This window comes from Electrona antarctica (genome assembly GCF_951216825.1).
Source record: "Electrona antarctica genome assembly, chromosome: 15".
In the NCBI taxonomy this organism is placed as follows: domain Eukaryota; kingdom Metazoa; phylum Chordata; class Actinopteri; order Myctophiformes; family Myctophidae; genus Electrona; species Electrona antarctica.
This window is the reverse complement of record NC_136796.1, coordinates 4,638,404-4,666,326: the sequence shown is the minus strand read 5'-3', so window position 1 is coordinate 4,666,326 and position 27,923 is coordinate 4,638,404. Positions and strand designations below refer to the sequence as shown.

The window sequence follows — 27,923 nt, the reverse complement described above, 5'->3', positions numbered from 1 at the left end:
GGATGGATGGATGGATGGGGTGCGCATGCGCAGTGCAGTATACTATCGATCCCGGAAGGAACTATTAGTGTTTGGTGGGTTGGGTTGTTTTCCTTCAGGAGGAGGAGCAGCGCGAGACGAGAGAGAGACCCTGGCAGACCCAGGAGCAGGAGAGAGAGAGCGAGAGGGAGACCCTGGCAGACCCAGGAGAGAGAGAGAGAGAGAGAGAGAGCGAGGAGGAGGAGGAACAAAGGCTCTCCTCTCGTCGCCGCCGCAGTGTTGGATTTATAGGAGAACAAAACAAAAAAAAACAATAACAAGAAAGGAAATACAATAACAACAAACCAAGATGTCGATCGAAGGGCTAAAGATGTGTAAGATCCAGAGCCTGCGGCTCTCCGTCAACGAGCAGCTGACCCTGGTGGGAGACGAGATCTGGTCCGTCATGGAGAAGCAGCACCACCACCACCCCGGCGGCGGCGGCGGCAGGATCGGCGGTCCTGCCGGGGGACAGGGGCCTCCCGGCGGGGGGCCCGGCCCCGGTGGCGGAGCCGGGCTCCTCGGGCCGGGGTCCGGGGCCGCCGACGCCACGGTGTCCGTGCGCCTGTTCGTGTCGGAGCGGCTGTCCGCCGCGGCGGAGATCATCGTGGGTCTGGTGCAGCGCGAGATGGACGTGTACGAGGCGCAGCTGCTCGACATCGTGGTCAAGCCGCACAACAAGATGCACAGACCAGGTTTTTAACAATGCTTTATTTTAATTGTTTAGTATTCGTAATCATTTTATTTATTTTTAATGCCGCTTTGTTGATTTATCGCTGTTCTTTTTTCTTTTTTTTATATACACATAGACCCATAATGCATAGCGGTAGGTGTCGCTAGTTTTTATTTTTTTCCTCTTTTTTTCCCCTTCTCTCTACTACAGTCTCGAGCGGAAAAAAGAGCACAGATCTACAAGCTATCGATGCCCCGCGAGCGGCGCGTTGGTAGCTTGTAGATCTTCTCTTTTTGTGCACTTGCACAGTGGTACGACGCAGTGTAATGTAGTTATATATATTTATATATATTACCCACTGGGAGGACCAGACGCCATTTTATACTGATGTACTGTACTGGTACCGGTATACATACTGTACTCAAAACCAGTTAATTTACTTATTACTTACATATCCTACTGTACTGTATCAATGCTCTATAGTAGGCCTACTGTCCTGGGACCATGCAGTAGGTGTCCATTCAACCACCAGTCAATACATGTATTATAGCCTAGTAGCCTACCCTACGTATCTATGTTGTAATGTGCATTATTATTTTAATATTGTAATAATGCATTCGTAATGGTATAATGCATCTCTTGTAGCATCTCTTGTAGCGATTTTCTTTCTTGCCTGTTATTGACAGCCACAGTGTAAACAGAGAGAGAGAGAGTCAGAAACTAGAGTGGCATGCAGCAATGGTCTGCGTGGGAATCGAACCTGAGACCCACTCTGTCATGTGCTACACCTCTTAACCACTGAGCTATCAGATATGGAACTTGTATCGACTGCTTATAATCAGGATTGTGTTTTGTTAATAGTTGAGATGAGGATTATTTGACTAAAGTCAATCAAATTGATCTTAAAACTGAACTTAAAACAACAACATAGACCAGGCAGGGTACACATATTTGAATTTCAAATGATTAAACTAATTTGTCGTAATGCTTTGTCAACATGTCATCTTACGCTGGTGTTGTTTGTAAACATCATAATAAGAACAAGATTACGGTGGTGCAGTCGGTAGTGCTGTCGCCTAGAAGGTCCTGGGTTTGATTCCTGCTGGGGACACTGTGGGCACTGGGGGGCGTGTTCTCACCTCCGCGTTATCAGTGCCCAGGCCCCATACCCTAGGTGGGGTTGACAAAAGGGCCTATCTGTGTGGAGTTTGCATGTTCTCCCCGTGTCCCCCAGGGTAGGTACCCTCACAAAAAACATGCAGTAATCCTGGTCTCTAAACTGCCTCCCCCTGGTCAGCCGGGGCGCCTGATGGAGGGGAAAGGAACTGGTTGGAATAACGTGTTCATTCCACGCACTACGTCCAACTGGGGAAACTCCCCCCTGTCGGATGAGAAAGAAAGCGGCTTATTATTTGTGACTGGGGTGCAGGGCAGCGGTGGGGTGCGGGGCAGCGGTGGCCTGAAGGTTAGAAAAGTGTGCTTGTGGCCGACAGATTCCCGGCTTGATTCTCTGGACCGGCAGGGAAATCTGTGAAGGGACTAAGCTCACTTCAACACTGTTGAAGTGCCTTTTGAGCAAGGCACAGTGCTCCAGTGAAGCTGCTCATTGGCCAATGAATGGTATTAGACTGTCTTTGTAGTGGTCAGCTCCCAGTACAACAGTATCAGACTGTTTGTAGTGGTCAGCTCCTAGTACAACAGTATCAGACTGTTTGTAGTGGTCAGCTCCTAGTACAACAGTATCAGACTGTTTGTAGTGGTCAGCTCCTAGTACAACAGTATCAGACTGTTTGTAGTGGTCAGCTCCTAGTACAACAGTATGAGACTGTTTGTAGTGGTCAGCTCCTAGTACAACAGTATCAGACTGTTTGTAGTGGTCAGCTCCTAGTACAACAGTATCAGACTGTTTGTAGTGGTCAGCTCCTAGTACAACAGTATCAGACTGTTTGTAGTGGTCAGCTCCTAGTACAACAGTATCAGACTGTTTGTAGTGGTCAGCTCCTAGTACAACAGTATCACTGTTTGTAGTGGTCAGCTCCTAGTACAACAGTATCAGACTGTTTGTAGTGGTCAGCTCCTAGTACAACGGTATCAGACTGTTTGTAGTGGTCAGCTCCTAGTACAACGGTATCAGACTGTTTGTAGTGGTCAGCTCCTAGTACAACAGTATCAGACTGTTTGTAGTGGTCAGCTCCTAGTACAACAGTATCAGACTGTTTGTAGTGGTCAGCTCCTAGTACAACAGTATCAGACTGTTTGTAGTGGTCAGCTCCTAGTACAACAGTATCAATATATATATATATATATATATATATATATATATATATATATATATATATATATATATATAGACTGTTTGTAGTGGCCAGCTCCTAGTACAACAGTATTACTGTCTGTAGTGGTCAGCTCCCAGTACAACAGTATTAGACTGTGATTGTACTGGTCAGCTCCTAGTACAACAGTATCAGACTGTTTGTAGTGGCCAGCTCCTAGTACAACAGTATCAGACTGTGATTGTACTGGTCAGCTCCTAGTACAACAGTATCAGATTGTCTTTGTAGTGGTCAGCTCCTAGTACAACCGTATCAGACTGTGGTTGTACTGGTCAGCTCCTAGTACAACAGTATCAGACTGTGGTTGTACTGGTCAGCTCCTAGTACAACAGTATCAGACTGTGGTTGTACTGGTCAGCTCCCAGTACAGCAGTATATTATAATACTGTGGTTGTACTGGTCACAGTGGTCAGCTCACACTACAACAGTATCAGACCGTGGTTGTACTGGTCAGCTCCCACCTCCCAGTACAACAGTATCAGACCGTGGTTGTACTGATGATCTCAAATAATTGTGATTCGATCATTGTGACAGGCCTGCCGCCTATTTAGGAGAAGATGAATTGGTTGTTGTTGCTGTCGTCAAAGCTCACTAAACCAGTGTTCCTCAAAGTGGGGCCTTGGGGACCCCCAGGCAGTCATTGAGGCCTTTGGGATGTCATTGAGGGGGTAATGGAAAAAATCTGCACTCTCTTGTATAAAGTTTGAGTTTCTTTATTTCATGAAAACACATGCAGCAGCAGTGCACCTAGAGAAACGGAACGCGTTTCGGCACGCAGGCCTTCCTCAGCGTTTCACACTCGTCCTTGAGGGAGTTCCAGCCTCCAGGTGGTCCTTGAGGGGGTTCCAGCCTCCAGGTGGTCCCCAGCAGGATGAGGAATACAGTAGTTTAGAACTTTAGGCACTTTGGGCCCTTTTTTCGACGGAGCTAACGTGTACACGTGTTGATGCTCACATGTTGAAGTAGGTCGGCTAGTTGAACAATTGGAATATGTTTTTCAAAATAGTAACAAAAGGCAAAGAAGTTTAGAGATAAGGGCTTTAGCACTGATGAAAATACGGCCCGCAATCTTGAATCTTGAACAAAGCACAATCTAGTAGAATCTACACGCTTGCAAGTTCAACAACATAGCAGATTACGCTTGTAGATCGGCTATTTTGGAAACATTTTTCAGACATGATTTGGAATGATTTGTCACTTTTGTTAAATCACAGATCTTCTCTTATGGGGTTGCCTGGCACGACATGTTTTCAGATGGGGTCCGCAGCCAAATACATATTAATTTGTATTCACCCATTCAGGACAGGAACCCCTTTTGGTGTTTAAGCTTTATGTTATACTTTAGCAGCTAAAGTGCTATGAGCTTGTAGATCTGCTATTTTTCAATAGCTAAAGTTTAGCTATTGAAAAATAGCAGATCTACAAGCCCATAGCGCGGCACCGCCGAGCTTGTAGATCTGCTTTTTCTTTTACAAAATTGTGAAAAGGAGGCACAAATCTTTGAATATACTGTATATTCTTTCAGGGCGAACATTTTTAACTCAAATCTTTGCTTCTGGGGGTCCTTGGAACAACATATGTTCAGATGGGGGTCTGTGGCCACATACAGATAATTCTGGGGGTCCTTGACATGAAAAAGGTTGAGCACCATTCACTGACATACCACAAAAACATAGGTTTTTCAGAAAACTGTCAGGATTTAGAAGACTTTTTTTTTTGTTTTGAATCGGCCTCAGGTCTAAATGGGTTAATATACAATGCAATAGAAATTGACATATTGTTTAACTGGTTCAACTCCGGTGGAAAAGGGGCCTCGGAGAGAGTCAGAAATGGGTTAATTAACGCTGAGGATTTTTACAGTGTGGGCTGAACCAGATGGATTTTAAGAGGTGTTCTTTTATTGCATTCCTCAGTATGTTTTACTGGGAAGGGGGGAGGGTGCACACGGCAAAACCTCAGTGTTAATTTAACTCCCAAGAGTGTAGAAATGGAACCAAATGGACCCCTACGAGTCCATTTGGTTCCATTTTTTTTCTACACTCTTGTGAGGGATGGGTGTGATATTGACTCTTTGAAGGATGGGTGTGATGGGGACCCTTTTACGGGTCCATTTGGTTCCATTTGTACATCATCTGAGTTGAATCAACACGGAGGATTTTGCAGTGATTGTGTTTCATTTTTTCTCTTTTCTTTCAGAAGTCCATTTAAAGCCATTTCCTGCACTTAGGACAAAATGACGTCATTAAAGTCTAGAGACCAAATGAAAGATGGCTTTTTGATCCTTTTAGATCAAATGTACCTGGCTCCATTAGGGTCCATTTGGTTCCATTTGTACACATTCTGGAGGGGAAAAATCTGACTTTCCCCAAACAGAAAAAAAGAAAATAATGTCTGTGACATTTAACACATGCTGATACACACAACCAAAGCGTAAAGGACAACTATTTCTTCCCCCTTTTTTTCAACCAATGTTCATGTTTTAGGTTGATATTAGAGAAAGTAAAAGTTGTTAAAAATTTCCATTTGCTGCTTGCTTTCGTTTTATCGATTTTAAATGTTTTTGACAGGGGGGAGGGGGGCATTCGACCAAGTAGCTAAATAAATAAGTATTTATTTTTGTACAAAATGTTACGGCGATTTCTTTATTATTATTTATTATAGTCCTACTAGACCTGGCCACGAATGAACACGGGATCTATTGAATGGGGAGGGGGAGGTGACAAACGGACATATTGAGCCTACGACACACAGTATGTAAAAAGAAAAAAAGAACACTCATCTTTTACTTTCTCTAATAACAACCTCAAAAATGAACCTTGGTTGAAAAAACAAAGTTGTCCTTTAACCCATTTAGGCCTGACGCATTTTTACCATTTTTCAAAAATAGCAGACCTACAAGCTCGTAGCGCGCCACTCGGTGGCGCGCTATGAGCTTGTAGATCTGCTATTTTTCAATAGCTAAAGTATAACATAATGCTTAGTTAAAACACCAAAAGGGGTTCCCGCCACAAAATGGGTTAAGCTCGAACACACTGGCCCAGCGCTGGCATTGATGCAAGTGTTGGAAAGAGTCTGTATTAACGATTGTGTGTGTGTGTGTGTGTGTTTATAGTGTGTTATCTCAGTGTTATAGTGTGTGAGGTGTGTGTACACGCCACACGGCGTTGGTTCTCAGACGTCAAATTGTCAATAGCAGCGGAGTGGCGCTGAGGGGGCTAGACAGAGGTGGTAGATCTCTCTGGTTTGCTGTTTTAGTGTTTAGCCTATGCAAGGAGCAGTAGGCTACATTTCCTTCTGTCGTATGTTGGTTTTTGAGTGGTGCAACCACTCCAAGGAACAGCAATGTCCGTGTTAACCTATGCGACTCGTGTTAACCTATGTGTGTGACTACGAGTAGCAGTAGGGGCAAAAGTGGCGCTGTTGTGCCAGAAACAGAAAGAGAGAGATAGTGCTGCACTGTTGCCTGCTAATATGAGAGAGAGAGAAAGAGAGTGGTTTTTATTCTGCGTACAGACTGTATGGTAGGCTATTATGTCTGCAGCTCAAAATGCAGACACAGTAAAGTGTGTGCCCGTTTGTGTGTGTCTTTCATTCAAACGCCAGAAGGTGGAAAGAATGTTGCGCGAACACTTTTTATCAGCTGTAGTGTCAGCTATTCTCTTAACCCATTTTGGGCGGGAACCCCTTTTGGTGTTATAAACATTATGTTATAGTTTAGCTATTGAAAAATAGCAGATCTACAAGCACCGAGTGGCGCGCTACGAGCTTGTAGATCTTGTAGGTCTGCTATTTTTTAAAAGTCGTTAAAATGTGGCGCAAATCATTGAATATATATACTTTCAGAGCGAACATTTTTAACTAAAATATTTGCTTCTGGGGCGTCCCTGGAACTACATATTTTGAGAGATAATTCGGGGGGTCCTTGACATGAAAACGGTTGAGCACCACTGACATAGAAACATGGGTTTTTCAGAATTTTTTTTTGATTTAGAAGCCTTTTTTTATCGACCTCAGTCCAAAATGGGTTAAAGCAAAATATACATTAACACTGAGTGTTACAGGCTATAGTTCTGTAAGCACTTTGGCCTGCTATTGTCCAAAGTCCTTTATAATGTAAAGGTCTGTTAAAAATAAACTGCTGATATTCTATGACGGCTGCCTTTCGGTTTGGTTTTCACCATGGCAAAAGCATGTGTGTGCTACTGTGCTCATTCTCCACCTAAATCATAGGATAATGGATATGGTAAATGGTGCATTTATATAGCGCCTTTATCCAAGGCGCTTTACATATAGTGCATTACATTCACCCATTCACACACACATTCATACACCGATTGCGGCGGAAGCCATGCAAGGTACCAACCAGCACATCGGGAGCAATTTGGGGTTCAGTGTCTTGCCCAAGGACACTTCGACATGTAGACAGGAGGAGCCGGGATTCGAACCGCCGACCCATGGATCATTGGACGACCTGCTCTACCTCCTGAGCCACAGTCGCCCCGATATGCAGGATAGAATGACCATGTTATCAATTGAAGATCATGATGATGATGATGATGTTGGATTACTTTTGCGGAGTGCACAATGTGGCGAGTAGCCTACCTGAAACGACAGGCCGCTGTGGGCAATGTTTGCTAATCATTCTATAATATTGATAACACATTGTTGATCATTAGTTGAAACAAAATGGAGTTATGGCTCTGTGTGTATCGCAGCTGTCGACGGCTGCAGGCTTGCAGTGTGTTTATCGATTTAACATTAAATGAGAAGAACGATACGATAACCAAAAATAGTCTAATTACTTTTTAGTTAAAGTTTAACCACTGTTTAAAGTATAACCATGTGCCTATGTCCTGTAAGCCTGCTTTTTTATTGTGCTTTATTGCTTTGATTTCTCAAATGATTTTAACATGCACGTGTGAACTTCATGTGTGTGTTGTTGAAAAGCAAACGTCAAACCGTAGTAGCCGACTGTCAATGCGGTGTCTGTCTGCCTTCCTGTTTGTCAGTGTGGAGACTCAGAGCATGGCATTCAGCAACATTTTGACACCTTAAGGGCCTTGCAGACGGGGAGCGATAATACAACGCGCCTATAGTTCATTTTCAATGAGACCTGCGTTTTTGATCTGAGAAGTCGCGGTGCGACAACGCAAGCGTATTTACGTGAGCGTGGTCCCGTGAATTTGTTTTGCGAGCGTGCTCGTTACGCGCACACGCCCGCGACTCACCAGACCTGGATTCTGTTTAGCTTTTTTTTTACGCATGCGTTGTCGCGCCCCTCTTCAACAGACCTGGAGGGAGACCTGTGTTGATCCAGGCAACAACGCCTGCGTTCCTCGCTTCACGTTTGCAAGGCCCTTAAAGTTTCAATCGACTGATCTCCATTTGACTTAGTCTGTATAGTAGACTGTGCTACAAGGCGATACAGGCTAAACAAGTGAATTTGGAAGTGAAAAAATTAGCAGACAAATTCAGAACTGGAACACTGAAATTGAAGCTGATACATGGATACTCTCTAGTCTATCCTGATTTGGATGAAATTGCCGACCCACCTGAAAATGCATTTTCTGAAGAGAGTGCAAATGGAACCAAATGGACCCATAAGGGTCCACCCTTCCCCCATAACACCCACCCTACAACGAGTCACATCACACCCGTCCCCCCTCAGAAGAGTCTGCAAATGGTAACCAAATGCACCCTTGCAGGTCCATTTGATTCCCTTTATACAAAACATGAGGATTTGACATGCACCTTACCTCATCTTCTGTCTGTCTGTCTGTCTGTCTGTCTGTCTGTCTGTCTGTCTGTCACTATCTATCTGGACAGTTAAAGTCTGGACAAAATATCATGAGTGTAAATTAATTTCTCATAAATCTTTCTCTGATAAAAGGTTTAGTTCGTGATGTTCATTTTAAATGATGTATGAATATATTATTCATAAACATCTTTATTCTTGATAAATATGATGCGTTATTTTGAATTAATTATTTGTTTTATAATTATGCCTTTTGTATCTTTTGTCTCCAGATCTGCAGTTCCAGCTCCCACCATACGGGGCCAGTGATCAGAATCAGTCTCTGCCGCTGCACCAGAACCACGGTGCGGCGGTGCCACCCGGAGGCGACGCCCTGTCGTCGTCCTGCTCCGTCGGCCAATCCAACGACATCGACGGCCAGGGGGGCGGAGCCCTGGCCAAACGGACCTATAAGAGGACGAGGGGGCGCGGCCAGCGGCCCAACCACAGCTGCCTGCTCTGCAAGAAAGCTTTCCGACACAAAACCAACCTCGTTAAGCACGCAGCCGATACGCACATGGACAATGCCGGGTAATTAACGTTCCCTGCCGTTGACGGAGATATCCGCCAAGTCTAATCCAACACTTCACCGCAGATGACGGAGATCTCCGTCATGTGGTCTTTTTCAAGCAGCCCCTCTTCCCCGCCTCAGCTTAGCAATGAATTTAAGTGTTATTAGGACCAACATTACGACAAATCAAAGTTATCAAACAGCGAAAGTAGTCAATCTGCATGAGGAAACGAGTACACTTTTGTGGAGATCTTGTACAGCCTCCGTTGCGTTACCTTGAGTGGTAACGTTTGATGGGACCGGGCCATGTAGCATACACATATATCCAATATTTTTGATTGGGGTAGCAATAGCACTTGTGGTTTCACGTGAAGGTTTCAATACAACGACATGTCGTCGCGGTGAACTATTGAGCGATCGCGGCTGGATGTTTTGCACGTAACATTGATGTAATGTTAAATGCTGTGTATGCGGCTAGCTCTCGTCTGACCTATTGTTATAGTGCTTGTAAGCACCGCCGCTGTAGCGGGACCCACTTCTGGGTTTTCTGTAAGCACCGCTGTAGCGGGACCCACTTCTGGGTTTTCTGTAAGCACCGCTGTAGCGGGACCCACTTCTGGGTTTTCTGCACCACCACGATGTTGTGACTAGCGGAACTAGTTTGGCTACTGTGATTGGTCAGACTTTCAAGGTGAGCATGAGATATTTAAGAAAAGAATAAAGCTGGCACATCCGCTGGACGACCGTGAACAACAGTGGATAAGGCGATATCAAAATGATAAGTCTGCACACTGTAACTTTGCAAAGCTCGCAGTCAACTTTATTTATAGATTAAGAGCCTTACATTCTGATGAAGACTCTGTGTCGAAGCGTTGATCTATACATTATGCCTCTGTGATGGAAAGTGCTCTCTGACTCTTTTTTTTTTTTTTTTATGTCACCAAATCAACTCAACCCATCTCTCCTCCCAGGTGTGTGTGCGGCGTGTGCGGTGACACGCCGGACGGCAGGGAGGCGCTGGCGGAGCACATGGAGTCCCACCGGTCGGACACCAGCGGTGCGGGCGGCACGTGCTCCATCTGTGGCAAGAGCTTCCAGAACATGGAGACCCACATGCGGCGTCACACGGGCGTCAAGCCCTACAGCTGCCCTGTCTGCTACAAGCGCTTCCCGCGGCCCGGCGCGCTGCGGAGACACAAGAAGATCCACGCCAGAGACCCGCGCGTCTGCTACGTGTGCGGAGAGATGTTCAGAGGAGAAGAGGAGCTACAGGTGAGGATCATAGAGTTATAATACATCTAGACTCTAGATCAGGGGTGCCCACACTTTTTTGACTTGAGAGCTACTTTCAAAATGACTGGCTCGACAAGATCTACCCACGAAGATCATGGATTTTACACATTAAATACTGGTTCATTTTTGGAACCAGACCTTCAAAATCTCTTCCAAATCCGACAACAAGGCCTGCCATATGCACTGGAAAAATATGTGCGTTTTTTTTTTTAAAACAATTTTTTATCACATATAAAAACTATTGGTGGAGAGGTTTGTATAACCCATGTTATGCGTAGCTGTGTTTGAACCATAGCAGTTTGGGGAGGGGCTTAGCTATAGTATAGGTCAATTGGAAGGGTTTCTTATATATTAGAAAACCTTGTATATAACTCAAGTATTGCTTTGTGGGTTTGAGCTGCAGGCCATTTTTTATATCAATTAATCAAGTCTATTTAATTAAAGTGGCAGATGCCAAACAGGGTTTTTTATATATATATATTTTTTTTTAATGTTTTTTTTTTTTTGTGGCTTTCGCCTTTATTTTATATATTTTATGGAGGGACAGACAGTAGTAGGCTGACAGGAAATGGGGAGAGAGATGGGGGGAAGACATGCAGTAAAGGCCGTCGGGATCGGGAGTCGAACCCGCGGCACACTGCCAGACTGCCCAGGCCGGGGTTTTTTTACATTTAAATGATATGTTTTTAGGGGAATGTCATGTGGTCTACTTGCACAACCCCTGCTCTAGATATATCTCTCTAGATTCTAGAGAGATGTTCGGAGGAGGAGAGGAACTACAGGTGAGGATCATAGAGTTATAATATATCTAGAGAGCGGATGAGGAGCGTCAGCCCCGCCCCCCGCTATAATTCATTTCAATAGAAGTTGCTCAGTGGCGTTTTGAAGGACGTGGAAGACCGACGAGGTCTTCCGGGTAGTACCCCTCGAGCGTTGCTATGATTGGTTGGCTCCTATGATAGTACCCCCCTTGCGCTGTTGGTCTTGTGGTACCTCTACGTCACGAAATTCATTCATGAATTGTAATTGTAGCCGAGGTAAACGCACATCAGATTTTACGACCCATAGCTGGTGGTGATGGAGGCGTTGCATAGCAACCGGATGAATGTTAAACGCTGCTGTGGGGCTCAACCATTATATATACACGGAGTGTACGTTGGGGTCCGTATATATACGAAATAACATCCCCTAGCTGGGGGGTACGTACGTATATATACGGACTTGACAGAGAAAGAATAAAAAAATCGCTATGCTGTGTAATGATTGAATGGTTACATTTTCTGTCGATCCTCTGTGCCTTTGCAGGCTCATAGAAAAGACTGTGTGTGTGTGTGTGTGTGTGTGTGTGTGTGTGTGTGTGTGTGTGTGTGTGTGTGTGTGTGTGTGTGTGTGTGTGTGTGTGTGTGTGTGTGTGTGTGTGTGTGTGTGTGTGTGTGTGTGTGTGTGTGTGTGTGTGTGTGTGTGTGTGTGTGTGTGTAGGCTCACATAAAAGACACTCATAAAGGGGAGGATCACTGTGAGGATGATGATGACGAAGAGGAGGAGGGGGGTGGGGGTTGGAAGGAGGGGGGCGGTGGCGGTGAGACCACCTCCGACCAGGAGAGGGAGCCGGGCATCGGCAACTACTACTGCCGAGTGTGTGGAGACACCTTTTACAGCAAGGTAGGTATTTACACTATTATGTTATTATTATTATGTTACTAATGTTCTGCACATTCAAAGTCAAGTCAAAGTCGTACGATTAGTCACAGACGTTACCGCAGTGAAATTTGTTCTCCGCATTTGACCCATCTCTTGGGACGGTGAGCCGCAGCCTGCGCCGCGCTCGGGAATCATTAGTTGATTTGACCCCCAATCCAACCCATTGATGCTGAGTGCCAAGCAGGGAGGCATTGGGTCCCATTTTTACAGTCTTTGGTATGACCCGGCCGGGGATCGAACGAACCCCGACCTCCCAGTTTCAGGGCGGACACTCTAACCACAAGGCCACTGTCTGGTTATCCACTCATTCATTGACATTCAGTGATTCCCAGTGGTTAGTCTTCTATATAGTTAAAAATGTACCGTGCTATGTCCAGCACGGCACGTAGCGAGTGCCGCGCTACGAGCTTGTAGGTCTGCTATTTTAGAAAAATCGTGAAAATGTGGCGCAAATTTGGAATATATATTCTTTCAGAGTGAACATTTTTAACTCAAATCTTTGCTTCTTACTTAACCTAGTAAGAGAGTGGTGACACGCTTTGATCTCGCCGCAAAGCGATAGTTCCAAACATTGCTCCTATGGCTGGAACTATTCCATTGAGATAGAATGAGCACTTCCGCATTCCATTGTTACAATGACGGGAGTGTCATTACTCTCTTACTAGATTACTCTGCCTGGAACAACATTTCCTTGACATGAAAATGTTTGAGAACGACTGACATAGAAACATGGGTTTTTCAGAAAACCTATTTAGAAGGCATTTGTGACTAAATTTTACTGAGGGACTGCCACTGGATTTTTTTGAATTTTCGTTTTTTTTTCGTTAGTATGTGAAGAGTCTGCCTGTGCTAGTATAAACGCATTAAAAAACAAAAAAAAAGGTTTTCTCCTCTGGTGAAAAGCTGGAATTTGCGCGATGGCAGTCTCTCAGTCAAATCTGGTCACATTTGTAGAATCGTCCTCGGGTCTAAATGGGTTAATGTACGTAATGTGATTTTTAAATGTCATTTGTTAGGGCTTCCTGAGGAAACACGCGCTGAGCCACTGCAAGGAGGCGCAGTGCGCGTGCGGGGTGTGCGGCGAGTGGTTTGAGTCGGGCGAGGGCCTGACCACTCACCTGCGCTCGCACAGAGAGCCCAGCGGGCCGTGCAAGATCTGTGGCAAGGTCTTCCAGAACATGGAGACGCACATGAGACGACACACCGGAGAGAAACCCTACAGGTAGTACAACTAAAACTCTCACCTCTTTAAAGGGATATTTCACTTTTGCGATTTTGTGAATTTTGGGCGGGAACCCGTTTTGGTGTTTCAAACATTGTTATAATTTAGCTATTGAAAAATAGCAGATCTACAAGCTCATAGCGCACCACAGAGTGGTGCGCTACGAGCTTCTAGTTCTGCTATTTTTCAACAGCTAAAGTATAAAATAATGGTTATAAAGTGGTTAAAAGCGGCCTGGGTCGTGGCTCAGCGGTCCAGGCACCTTGGCCGGTAGCCCAAGTCTGGCAGTATGCCGTGGGTTCGACTCCCGATCCTGACGGCCTTTACTGCATGTTACCCCCCCATCTCTCTCCCCATTTCCTGTCAGCCTCTCTATACAAATATTAAAGGCGAAAGCCACAAATAAACAAAAAAAAATAAGTGTTTAAAAGCTACGGTGACACGGATGCGTTCCAGGTCTTAACCCATTTTGGGCGGAAACCCCTTTTTGGTGTTATGTTATGCTTTAGCTATTGAAAAATAGCAGATCTACAAGCTCGTAGCGCGCCACTCGAGCTTGTAGGTCTGCTCTTTTTGAAAAATCGACTGCCATAGAAACATAGCTTTTTCAGAAAACGGTCAGGATGTAGAAGACATTTTTAGAATCTGATCTCAGGTCAAAATGGGTTAATGGCTTAAAGGTGTAGTGAAATGAAAAATACGTTTTTCACCCTTTTAGACCATATCCGTGGTCATCATATGGGCATACCTAACAATGGATGCCAAAAAAATGGGCAAATTGTGTTTTTATATCAAACGTCCATAACAAATATTTTTTATTACCTCCTGAAAACGAAAACGTGCTGCGTGATGACGTGTCGAGGCCCACATCGATAAAAGCCAATAAAAATGAAGCTCACCCGTTTAATTCCCCATATCTCTGCATCCGTCCAGCACTGGCAGCACAGCTGCTACTGATTACAGAAATCCTCCGTTTTTATTCCCATTCAAGATAACATCAGTGTATTACTGAATAAAATGTCCACCATTTCCGTTGCACTACGCCTTTAAAACAGTTTCAGGGCCTTAAATTGATTGATCAAACGATATGCCCTGCTTATTACGCGTTTCCCGCTATTTGTTTTATGTGTCTAAATCGCCGAATTTTAATAATAAAAAAGAAAGTCAGTCGTTCCGCGGAGAAGGCTGGAGAGAGCTTCATGTTATGACGAAGAAACCGGAAATCGATACTTATGCTGGGCTGCTAGGGCTTCTGGGAAATTGAGTCCAATGCAAGCGGACGGAGGTTTTGTATGACTACAACAGCCTCCCAGCCCCCTCCTTTCTGCTTTGCAAGATGGCGGGTGGTGCGATCGTCCAAAAACAAACTAAGGTACGGATCTGGACCGGATTTTCACAGATCAAACACCCAAATACTTCAGCGTATGATCTAAAGGTAATAAAACAATCCAGGCAGCGTAGGAATTTTGATTATAATGCGGGAAACACGGAATAAGCAGTAGAACTGTTAAATGAAATGTGCCAAACAAGTAAACCAGAACCTGCCCTCTGCTTCGGCCTACAGCTGTTCCATCTGCCACAAGCGGTTCCCTCGCCCGGGCGCGCTCCGGAGACACAAGAAGACGCACGTGGCGGAGAGAGCGGCGCACGCCAGCACCAGTCAGGCCAAGGCGTACGGGAAGGGCGGAGGTTTGAAGTCACACATGGGAGGAGTAGGAGGAGGAGTAGGAGGTGGGGGTCACCCGTCCTGGGGAGGTGACGGCGGAGATGACCTGGACAAGGATGGGGACGGAGGAGATTCTGTCTTAAAGGTACAGTAAGTGATTTTTATGTTATTTTATGTGTGTGTTGTTATAAGTAGGGATGGAGCTCGAAACCTGATACCCGAAAAAACCTGATAACAAGCTTATTGAGTCCCCGCTATCAATTAGGGCTTATCAAGCCTGTTATCGAGCATCATGATGTCATGTTTAAACAATCAAGACAAGAGGCGATCAAGAAATAAATCTAATCACCCACGCTGGCACAAACATGTCGGTCTAAAAGTGTATTGCGCTGCCCGTGTAAACAAAATGACGCTATTAAAGTGACGGTACACACACATTAACCAGTTAACAGTTTCATCAATATTATTTTCCAAAAGTAAAATGGTCAATTGCCTTCTGTCTGTTAGAAATGTCCTGAATTGGTTCTGTTCACAATTTATTGTCGTCTCCCATCTTTGAAAATGCTCGATAAGAACCCAGCTTGATAAGCCTGATCGATAAGGTGCTCGTTATCAATAAAAATCACACCCGTGTGAACTGAGTGGTGCAACTACACATTTATTGTTATAGTTACTGTACATTAGAACCAGGAAAGCATCTGTGTTATAAGTACTCTCCGCATGAATTCAGTTTAGATGGAGTGGAGATTGATTCACTCTGACGTGATATCTGTGATGTCAGTGACGTCACATACTAACCATAGCAACCATGCTCGTTTTTTTGGTTGCTAACCATAGCAACCATGCTCGTTTTTTTGGTACGAACAAACACGGGTACACGGGTACAAAGCCAGTTGTTGGAGTGGTTTGCACCACTCAAAAATGTACAAGCTCCATCCCTAGTGATAAGTGTTAACCCATTAATGTGTTAAATTGCTCTATTTTGTGATAGGAACTTTTTTTGTGTTCAGTAACAGGGGGGTCTCCCCGTCTCACTAGCTCTTTGGTAAACTAGAAAATGCATTTTCAGGTCTGGGTTACCAATTTAGTCCAATCAGGAGAGAGAGAACTCATACTGGGTACAGGATAAACGAGTGGAATTGGAAGTGATGAGACAAAAGCTGCCAGGTCATTATAGTCGTTGGTCCAAGTCACGCATTACGAACCCTGACGCTAACCCAAACCGCCCGTAGTCCGAGTAATGGGACGTAGTCAAAGTTATGGGCAGTCCCCCCCAGAAGAAGACGATGTCAAAATGACTTTGAAAGTGGTATAGCTATTTGATTACGTAAAAGGAAAGGGGGTGTTTTTCCCCTTGAGGTTTTTCTTTTTGCTTCTGGGGGCACGACACCTTTTTTGAGGGGCCTCCTATGCCCCGCTTTATGGGTTTGTGTAAACACAAACATTCGCTTGTGATTGGCAGATCACCCCATAGCGATGATTTGATTGGCTGAGCATACAAGTACATATTGAAGATAAAAGCGAGGGCAGAAAAGTGAAGACGGAGATGGAAAAGTGAGGACGCAAATTGTGATTGGCCAGAATGAGATGATGTATGATGATGCATGATGATAAGAGCACCCCTCACTTCACACAGGTGTGATCTTTTTTTTGTGTAGAAACAGGAACTCTGTTTGGCTCCTTCCCTTTCTTAGTTAACTTCCTCCTGGGTGCTTCTGGGTTTATTTCTACTAACAACAACGCTACATGTTCAGGGCAGTGGTGCCGGTTAGCAGAATCTGTCTTGAGAGATTAGTTTGGTGCCAAACAAGCCCCCAGAGCATCTAAGAAAACGTTGAAGCCGCCCCACCCTACTGGCCAGAGTTGGAACGGCAGGCAGGCTAATTCCATGCACAAGCAAGAGGGGGAGGCGGATCCTATAGGGCTCATACTATCCAATAGAATCAAGTACAAGAATTGCGTCAGATGATGCTCCTCCTTTCAAGATGGCAGAAGACGTTGAGAGGTAATACTCATACTATTTTCTGGACATACATTTTTATATTGATTGAAATATGTCATTTTTTTAATAACACACAATGTACTGTCCAACTGATTAGCATGATGCAAAAACACTACTGCTGTATTATAATAATGCTATGTTTAGACAGGCCAATAGATTATTAAGGTCGGTAACGATACCAATTTGTGTTACCAGCTGATCTAATTCATTATTGACATGTTTAGCTTAGCGTAGATGCTTAGGCCCTCATTTATCAACCGTGCGTACGCCAAAATATGGGTGTACGCCGAAATTACCGCAATTTTCGGCATTTACCATTTGCGCCAACGTTTGATTTTGAACTTGAGCCAGGACAAAAACCACGTCTGGTCGGGAGCTGTCGTACGCTTTGTCCTCACCTGTTTTTCTGTCGTAGAACAGCGGAGCAGCATTGTTTGACCAGCTGAGAGGCTGTCACAGGCATCGAAACATATGTATTCACTCCTAAAATGTTTATATAAAACTGTATAGGTATGTATATGGGCTAAATGTAAAAAAGTAAAAAAAAGTTAAGGAATACATCAACGATGTGTCTTTGTGTCATATGAAATTAGTAGGAGCTTTCCAACTTTACAAGCAAGCAATTAAAATCGCGCATTTAAAAACAATGTTGCAAGTTAGATGCGTAAGCCATTTAAACAGTGTTTTGCATGATGAGCGCATACATGCGAGGATTTGGGCTGTCTGTGCTGAAATATTTCCATGACGGGACGTTGGAGAGTGCAGCGCTGCAGCTGCGGAGAGTCCCAACTTGGGTAGCCTACTGTAGCCTAATCTACAGCAGGCCGATGTCTTTCTGGAGTTACAGTAGCCTATGTGCAATCTCCTCCTCGTTTAATAAACCCGACGCGTCGCTCGAATGCCAAATGTGCCATGCCGGCGTGCCAGCGCAAAATTGGGGACCGCTGACCGCATCGGAGTTAGGTATAGGCTAAACCACCCAGCCAGGCTGCCAGCCCACCAGTGCCAGTGTGCCACATGAGGCTGGTTTAGGCTGAACATTTATATAATTGTCAGTTGATAGCCCAGCCACTGCACCGACTACTACTGCGACTAGCGAGGTAGGCTAATCTAAATAGATTGTCATAAACGTGCATGGTCGCGGTGTCATGAACAGTGATAGAGACAGACAGGACAGGAGAGGAGGAAAACAGCAGCGTGTGTGTGCGCCTATTTGTTATTTAATTCATTGTTCACATGCAGGTTCAGATTTTCGTTCACTAATATATTGTTGTAGGCTATATTAAATGAATAAATACTTTAATAATTTAATATAGGCTACAACTAACAACACACGGCAGGCGCGTAGCGCGGATCAAATGATTGACTGGGCAAATTAGCATGGGGGGGGGGGGGGGGGGGGGTAGCCCCGGCCGATAGTGAAGTGTGAAGTGTGAACGAGCGAGGCGAGAGGAGAAACAGACAGGGTACTACATGCAGCTACAGCTTTATTTAATTCATACAGGTGTTCGTTCTTTATTTATTTAAGATAGGCTACAACAAACCAGTTGGACTTGCAAGTTGCGTGTGCGTGCGTGCGTCTGTGTGTGTATGAGAGGGGGGTGACTTTTTTATTTACTTTTTTCGTCATGTAACTATGGTTTCCAAGGTCGTACTGCAGTTGTTCATGTCGCAAAAACGAGGGCGAGGCTTGATTTCATAGGGCGTGCCAGATAGATTTCAGCCGTCACATTTATAAACGTCCGAACGAAATTAAGGAAGAAACAGCTGTCTGCGATCACTTTGTAAATGCCGACCCGACGTGGGTGTACTACGAATCCTACACTCGAATTTGGGGCAGAATTTACACTCAATTGATAAATGAGGGCCTTAGATTCTAACCAGCACTTAGCATGATGCTGAAAAACACACATACTGTTGTATTACCGGAATAGTAGGTCTGCCCTACGTACTGTAACGTAATCAAATGTGTGACCAGATTTGATTGCCATCGTGCAGCCTTCAGCTTTTCACCAGAAGAGAAAAACTGAATTTATTTATTTTTATCCAAAATGAGTTAATAGCACAGGCAGACTCTTCACATACTAGAGCATGTCTGAAATAAATGTCAGAGCTGAAATTGACATGTAAATATGAAATAAATGCTTAAATATGTAGCTAGGTGTAATGTTATAGCCTGGCTAATAAGCCAGACCGAATCAGCCGTTGGCAAAACAAAATTGCCTGCCGGCGGATTACGGTCTGGAGAGGCTCAATTGTACGCCCATTTCCTACACCAGAGAACTGGTGTGGCCAATCGGGACACGGTATGCAATATGGGCGGGCTTTGGTACAGTGACATTCAATGCTTGAGACCTTTGACTGACAGTACCTCTAACCAATTGCGTCAAAGAGAAAATGTTTGAACCCACCCCCCGGGAAACAAGATCCATACACAGCATCTCCAGACTCAAATACCACACGACAGTGTGATTTGACTTATTTGGCTTATTAGCCAGGCTAGTAATGTTAGTCCACATAAGTGACCCTTTCAAGCCTGTTTTCTCAACTCGCTGTTTTCTGCAAGACATTACTCTATAAGCCATTTCTCCAAAACTGGTGGGTCAAACTGAACAACCAATATGTCAATTTGAGGCTATGATTCCCTGCTTTCACATGACGTAAAAAAACGAAAATTACAAAAAAGATCCAATGGCAGTCCCTCAGTCAAATCTGGTCACATATGTTATAGATTTGGATAGACAACAAAGCCTAGTTGGTTGGTTGAATTGAGTAATAAGACGTGCAGTACTAATTAAGATTAAGGCTTAATTACTTCCATTTATGTGATATGTTAGAAGTACAAATAAAAACAGTTTGAATTGTAAACAAATGAAATAAAAAATTTACTCATTTGCTTCCAGATTCACCCAACTGTTTATACGGGCGATGCCCTTATACCACCCATTTGCGAAGGCCTAAAGTACAAATGCATATTCTGCAGCAAAGTGGGGGAATATGGACCAATTGTGGCACATCATCAGACACACAGGAGGACAGCCGTTAAACATGGAGGTATTTATTAATCAAAATAAAATGTTGCATGGCATGGTGGCACAGTTGGTAGTGCTGTCGCCTCACAGCTAGAAGGTCCTGGGTTCGATTCCCGCTCGGGACGCTGTGGGTGCTGGCGGCGTGTTTCCTCCTCCGTGTCATCAGTGCCCATACCCGAGGCGAGGTTGGCGAAAGGGCCTTTCTGTGTGGAGTTTGCATGTTCTCCCCGTGTCTCCTAGGGTAGGTACCCTCACAAAAAACATGCAGTAATCCTGGTCTCTAAACTGCCTCCCCCTGGCCAGCCGGGGCGCCTGATGGAGGGGAAAGGAACTGGTTGGAATAACGTGTTCCTTCCACACGCTACGTCCAACCAGGGAAACTCCCCCCTGTCAGGTGTAAAGGAGCAACTTGGACAGGCATGAAGGAAGCATGAGTTCAAGTCCGTTGCTCTCCCCATGTCCCCCATATATGGGGACTAGGTTGGCGGAGGGTGTGTAGAGCCCAGGATCACATTAGATAATTGACACAGGGGTGAAAAATGGGTTACAAAATCGTGGGATAAAAAAAATTAAATGTTCCAAATCTTCCAAAATGTACAAATATAGTTGCATAATTGTAAACTGGATTTTTTTCTTTGTAGATTTTCGAATGTACAGGTGTTATGGAGTATGCATCAAGACGTCCCATTTCCACTGCTGCTACTGTGGAGAGCCTAGAACCCAGCCGAATATTGTGAAACATGTCCAAAAGTGCACAGGGGCAGCCTCCTCCTCCACGGTCGTCCCCTCGGCCTCCACTGTGCCCCCAGCAGCCTCTGCAGGTAAATCACTTCACCAGAGTGATGTGCTGCACTCGAACATGGCTGGCTGGCCATTACCTTGTTCTCCCCCACAACACAACTTATCACAATGGGTGCCAAAACATTTTAATCCGTTTTTTATCTAGACAACCCTCCTGTGGCAGAACACGAAAATCAGTGTTTTATTATTATTATTATTTTTATTTCATTTTTATCACGTGATGTGCATGCGGACGCTCGCACGCTTATTTATCCTTTTATTTGTCCCTTTTCTCTGGCACCTGTACAACACTTTCTGTCCACCAGGTGGCACTCATTGTGTTTTAAACATGGGGGAAACGCGTCATACAACTATACTGCTATAATGTGGAATGCCATACCGTCTCCCATCTAATGTCTCGACATCCACCTTTTAAAGCAAAACTAAGAAATGTGGCTGTCCCGGAATTATAATTGTACTTAGCCAACTAATACAATATTTTCTTTTTTAATACACCCGTTGTTTCCAGTGATCCAGGGGTATTCAACTGGCGGCCCACAGTGATCTTTCTTGTGGCCCCTGTACTTTATTTTAATTTTTTATTTTTCTTCTTTTTTTCCGAAATATTTTTTCAGGGAGGGCTAATGAAAGTTGCAGGTATAGTGTGTGCAATATGGAATGTGAGATTACCATAATCACAGTTATCCTTAAATCATATTCCATCATATTTGAGGACTCTTGGAGAGAAATGAGACTCCAGTCACTTTAGACTAGACTCAAGCACTGCAGAGGGTGTGTGTGTGCGTGGGTGTCCAGCTGATGCTCGTTAATGTCAGGGCAATTATGTTCATGTGCCCCCCCCCACACACACACACACACACACACACACACTCTTTCTACAGTTGTGGCCCACTGCCTAATCTAGTTGAATACCCCTGTTGTAAACCTTTGATGAGAAACAAGAACCGTGCTTTTCTTCGTCATCCTTTTTATTGTAGCTTCTGCCTCAGTGTTTTTGTATTTTGAGCTTTAACTCAATCTATCCTCTGTCACCCCTTGCAGCTGTCTCCTCCACTGTCTCCAGAGCCCCAGCACTTTCCACTGTTGCCTCGTCAGTCTCGCCCGTGGCCTCCACAGCCTTCTCTGTTGTCCCTCGGCCCCTGCTGCCTGCACTGTATATCGTGAAGCTGGAGTGAAAATAAATTGTTCAACTGCACTGACGACTACAGACAGTGATGGGTATGGTGATGAAGAAAAATATATCCTAATCGCATTTCAAAATCATACTGCCCTTTTCCATAGTCCTGTTCAGTGTGTCTTCTAAAATAAAGTATCCCTAAGAGCTTCAGAACAGTGTGCGGACTGCCTTTCTTTTTCATTGTACGTATCTTTTGTTCAGCACCTGTGGAATTGTTTGTGTTGTGAGATGTGCATGCTTCCCTTTGGACTCTACCAGTAAAGCAAGCTCACACCAACAAGATGCAGCAATACATTGACAATGTACACATGGATCTGACAAGATGTAATTGTAAAACAATATGCAAGCAGACATCACACATGCAGACATACTGGGAACCTGAGTCCGAGCAGGAGCTCTCTACAGACAGAGGACTTAGTTTATTTCCCAGAGAGGGACAGAGACTTTAAGTTTTTTTTTTTCCCTGAACAGTTTTGATTTAATAAATGCCCTTGCCACTTGTCGGGTAGGGGAATTGAAGAACCTGTGTTTATGTCTGTCATTAAACCCACAACGCTCTCTCACACAACCCAAGCTATAAGCACACTATTCTTCCAAATGATGTAAAACATGTACAAATGGAAGCTTGTTGTTTGGAAGCCTGCTAATCTGGTCACAGAGGAGACAGACCATTATTGAGGGGTGCTAGCTCTCCTATATACAGCTTTTTGTCCTAACTCGTGTCACATTTGCCATTGACAATGAAAGGAGATTTTACGTCATATGTGTCTGAGCAAATCGGCTTTTTGTGCTAACCCAAACATTAAATGCCATTGACAATGATAGGAGAATTTACTTCATATGTGTCTGAGCAAATTGACATGTTACGTCATGATATTGTACGATGATAAGAGCACCCCTCACTTCACACGGGCGTGATTATTTTTGTTTCTGCTTGGGCAACTCAAGTTGCTGCCCTTATGTCTCTGTTCAAAGAAGAATTTCCACAGAAATGGCCAAATATCGTTCTGGGTTTTAACACACCCAATAGGGAATTGTTTTGTAAACCTGACGCTAATAATAGTAAAATTGTCCATCTTCAAAGCTTGCATGATATTCAAATGACCAATAAAAGTTGTGTAAGGCGGACAGGGTGTTGTTTTCTTTCTGAGTTCATCTGTATCCTGATTCCCGACTGAGTTCTCTATCCTGATCCTGATTGGATAACATTGGTATCCCGACCTGAAATTGCATTTTCTGTTTTAATTTCTGGGCGGGAACCCCTTTTGGTGTTTTAACTAAGCATTATGCTATGCTTTAGCTATTGAAAAATAGCAGACCTACAAGCTCATAGCGCGCCACCGAGTGGCGCGCTACGAGATTGTAGGTCTGCTATTTTTGAAAAATCGTTAAAATGCGCACAAATCTTTTAATATATATATTCTTTCAGAAGACTTTTTTTTTTTTTTTTCGACGTCAGGCCTAAATGGGTTAAGATAAAGCTGTAGAGACTATAGCAATGAGTACTATAGACAATATATGTACATGTTGATGCTATTTGCTAATACTTTTGTACTTTTACACAAGTACATCATTCCGGACTTGTACTGGTATTGGAGTTTTCTTTTTTTCTTTTTTACATTGCAGTATTGACACTTTCACCTTGAGTAAAACATTTGAGTCCTTTCTTTCCCACCACTGTTTGTTAAACAGATGCTGGAACAAGCGGAGTTGGACAAGGTTGGCGGAGGCGGCGCTCCCGACCCCGACGACCTGGACCTGCTGTGCCCTCCGCACCGCTGCATGGTGTGTGGCGACAACTTCCAGAGCAAAGGTCACCTGAGGAAGCACGCCGAGAGGCACTTCAACGACCCCGAGTCGCGCTGCGGCGTGTGCGGGGAGCGAGTGCCGGCGCACGAGAGTCTGACGGAGCACCTGCGCTCGCACATTGAGACCGGCGGCAAGATCTGTCACGTATGCGGTAAGAAAGACAACGGCCTGGTAGCTATTATTATTATTTCGGGATAATCACAATTATTTTATCGCCCCCCCCCCCCCCCCCCCCCCTCCATAATTTTTTCCATTCATCTGTTTGAAAAATGTGTGGATCGTCTATTTATGCTATAAAAAAAGGAAAGAAAGCAACATCAAATTGGCCCATTAAAACCATTTTAGATTTTAGCAGTATAATTTATATAGCAAAATTATATTTTTTCAGAAAACTAAACCTGATTTTAGAAGGCATTTGTGATCGGCCTCAGGTCTTCGTGGGTTAACCCATTCTGGGAACACCTTTTGGTGTTCTAAACATTATGTTATGCTTTAGCTATTGAAAAATAGCAGACCTACAAGTTCATAGCGCGGCACTCAGTGAAATATCGTGAAAATGTGGTGCAAATCATTGAATATATATTTCAGAGCGAACATTTTTAACTAAAATATTTGCTTCTGTCGGGGTCCCTGGAACAACATATTTTCAGATGGGGGTCGGCGGCCAATAGTGTTGCGCGGGCCGACCTGTAACCCGCAGGTCCCGCGGGTTAACCGCGGGGCGGGCTGGGCCGAGTCATGACATTTTCACTTTATTTGCGGGCCAGGTTGAGGCGGGTCAAATAATGTATACTGTGATTTTTACAAATGATTATTGTCGCCACGAGTCCTGGGATGAAATTTGCGCAGCCTACCGGATTGTTGTGTTGCTGTGCTGGTTGATATCTCCTCTCTCCAATTATTAATAACTATTAATCGCCAAACAGCGCACAGCCGCACGTGCTCCCAATGCGCGTGCATGAGCACACCCCGCAGGCACGTAGCGGTAGAGCGGCCGCCGCCACACACAATTATCATTGTCAACTTTTCTCACCACAACGGACATTCTGTTAAACCTTTTTTACCTTTTCCCTGTGCGTCCTTGAACAGTGGTGAGTTGTGTTTCATGTCTACTTAAGTCATCAGTTAATGGTTGGACTCCATCTTGCCTCTTGTGTTCTGACTGAGTCTTAAGTTCTGACTCACTCCAGAGCGAGTGAAATATTTTATAACCACCAGCAGTCCCTTCCTTCAGCGTGTGTGTGTGTGTGTGTGTGTGTGTGTGTGTGTGTGTGTGTGTGTGTGTGTGTGTGTGTGTGTGTGTGTGTGTGTGTGTGTGTGTGTGTGTGTGTGTGTGTGTGTGTGTGTGTGTGTGTGTGTGTGTGTGTGTGTGTGTGTGTGTGTGTGTGTGTGTGTGTGTTTGTTTGCGCGCACGTGTGTGGAGTTTATAAGTGCAAGGAGGACAAGTTAGACAACGCAAACGTTTTCAAATAGTTTTTCTTAGGTCTTTAGTGGCGTTTTCTTTCAGCGTCTGTGCAGTGACAGTCCTGTTGTTATACTGTAGGCTATGTCTGCGACGCACGGGTGAGTCTTTCTTCTCTCCCTCAACCTCTCTGTCTCCTCTCAATCTGCCATGTCACTACGTGTGTGACAAATTAATGGCATCGATGCGATGCGGTGGTCGGAACACCCGTGACTATGCGTGCTTGCCAGTGATATTATTAGCCTTTAAGACAGTTTAGATTAGAAGCACCTTTTTTGACAAATAAAAGCCGCGTTCAAAGACATATTTGACGTGCATTTAATGATGGCGGGTTGCGGGCCAGGTCGAGTTGTGAAAATTGATGTGGTGCTGCGGGGCGGGCTGAGCCGAGTCAGATTATTATCACATGCGTGACCTGCGGGTCATGAAAAACCCTGACCCGCGCAACACTAGCGGCCAAATACATAATTCTAGGGGGTCCTTGACATGAAATATTGAGCACCACTGATATAGAAACAAGGTTTTTCAGAAAATTGTCATGATTTAGAAGACATTTTTTAAATTTCGACGTCAGGTTTAAATGGGATGAAGAGCTGGAGAGACGGGGGAGATCTCTAACTCTAGCCTGTTGCCGAACAAGCACTCTATCAGAATATAGAGTAGTAATATAGTTTTCACAATGATCACAGCCCTTAGGCCTCATTGCACATTGGAACTTGCACAGGGCAGATATGTCAAATAACATAACCCATTAAGACCTGAGGCCGATTCTACAAATGCCAAGGACTCCCAACAGGGACGAAATGTTCATATAATCGTCGTGGGGGCACGCCACGACGAACAAAAACACACTTACTGTACCACACCTATATCGTTAATCTGTAATTTGTATGACAATTAATTGTACACTAATATTGAATAATGGTTGCCCCCTCCAGGTAAGACCTACCAGAACATTGACACTCACATGCGGATCCACACGGGGGTCAAGCCGTACACCTGTCCCGTCTGCAACAAGAGCTTCCCGCGGCCGGGAGCGCTGCGCCGCCACCGGAAGCTCCACACGGGCGAGAGGCCGTACATCTGCGAGTTCTGCGGCAAGGCCTTCATAGACAACGGCGCCCTCTCGACGCACCTCAAGAGTCACACGGACGACAAGCTGAACGCGCGCGTCTCCTGCGACGTGTGCGGCAAGAGCCTGGCGTCGGCGCACGTGCTGGAGGTGCACAAGCGCATCCACACCGGCGAGAAGCCCTTCGAGTGCCACGTGTGCGGCAAGGCCTTCCGGCAGGTGGGCGGACTCAACGCGCACATGCTCACGCACACGGGCGAGAAGCCCTACAGCTGCGGCATCTGCAACAAGAGCTTCAGCACCAAGGGCTACCTGGAGACGCACGTGCGCTTCCACAAGAAGGACAAGCCGTTCGGCTGCCACCTGTGCTGGAAGGCCTTCGTCACCAAGAACGACCTCAAGAAGCACCTGCTGACGCACAGCGGCGAGAAGCCCTACAGCTGCCGCGTGTGCGGCAAGAGCTACCAGGAGAAGCGCTCGCGCGACGTCCACATGAAGGTGCACCTGGGCGGCGTCAAGCCGGGGAAGGACGGCGGCCTGCCGATGGCGGGCATGCCCGACCTGAGGAGACACGACGGTGGGCCGCTCGGCATGCCCGATCTGATGAGGCGGCACGAGGGCCTGGCGCTTCACAGAGACTTCATCCAGCTGTAAACTATTATTAACGAACCCTAAAATGACCCTGGTTGGGGGTTCATTAACCTTAATTAACTCTCGTTTGGGGGGTTAATTAAAACCCTAGTTAACCCTAAACCCAGTCTGTTGAGGCTCTTTTTGACTAAGGACTAAAGTGAACCGTGCCGTGCAATGAAACGTGTTTCAACATGGTTCTGGATGTGTTTCCATAACGCTACGACTTGGGTTTCACATAAAGGCTCTAGGAAAGTCTGAAACTTTGGGCCCTGCTCAGGAGATCGTACTAGCCCTTACGCAAATTCTAAAATATCGTGAAATTAGAAGATCTACAAGCTCAGCACAGCGTTGTGAAGTTGTGGATCTGATATTTCTGCTTTTTTTTTTAAGCATTTTCTTTTTAATTATTCTTGTTTTTTGTGGGTTTTTTGTATGACTGGTAGTGGTTATAATGGAAACAGAAAAAAGGCCTCAGAGAACTTCACAGGTTCTGTAAAGCAGTGTTTCCCAAACCGTTTGGCTCGAGACCCAAAAGAGACATTTAGTTTGGGTCTCCAAACTAGTGAAAATAGCCGGTCTGTCGTATCACGTCACGATGTAAGATGTGCTATTTTCACTGTGCTGCCCGGTAGGCAAGTTTGATATGCAAAACCAGAGGGAAAACTTCCCCTAGAAAAGGAAGGGACACTCCAAAAGATGCTCGAGGACAGGACTAAATGCTTCA

The 27,923-nt window shown here is 44.9% G+C and overlaps 1 protein-coding gene across 1 annotated transcript; it reads left to right on the top strand.

Moving 5' to 3' along the window:
- The first annotated feature begins 154 nt into the window (after positions 1 to 154).
- On the top strand, positions 155 to 27,923 carry LOC306938157 (uncharacterized protein). The gene is made up of 8 exons (XM_079522188.1): positions 155 to 713; positions 9,052 to 9,349; positions 10,301 to 10,601; positions 12,102 to 12,284; positions 13,340 to 13,545; positions 15,110 to 15,356; positions 23,916 to 24,183; positions 26,433 to 27,923. Exons 1-8 carry the CDS (start codon positions 329 to 331, stop codon positions 27,218 to 27,220), a joined length of 2,676 nt encoding a protein of 891 aa, XP_079378314.1. The 5' UTR covers positions 155 to 328; the 3' UTR covers positions 27,221 to 27,923.

Bases quoted from the DNA above. Each gene is read 5' to 3' on its own strand.
- LOC306938157 (XM_079522188.1), top strand. From the start codon at position 329: ATGTCGATCGAAGGGCTAAAGATGTGTAAGATCCAGAGCCTGCGGCTC. The intron at 9,350-10,300 runs GTAATTAACGTT...CTCTCCTCCCAG, and splicing joins ACGCACATGGACAATGCCGG to GTGTGTGTGCGGCGTGTGCG. The intron at 15,357-23,915 runs GTACAGTAAGTG...TTTGTTAAACAG, and splicing joins GAGGAGATTCTGTCTTAAAG to ATGCTGGAACAAGCGGAGTT.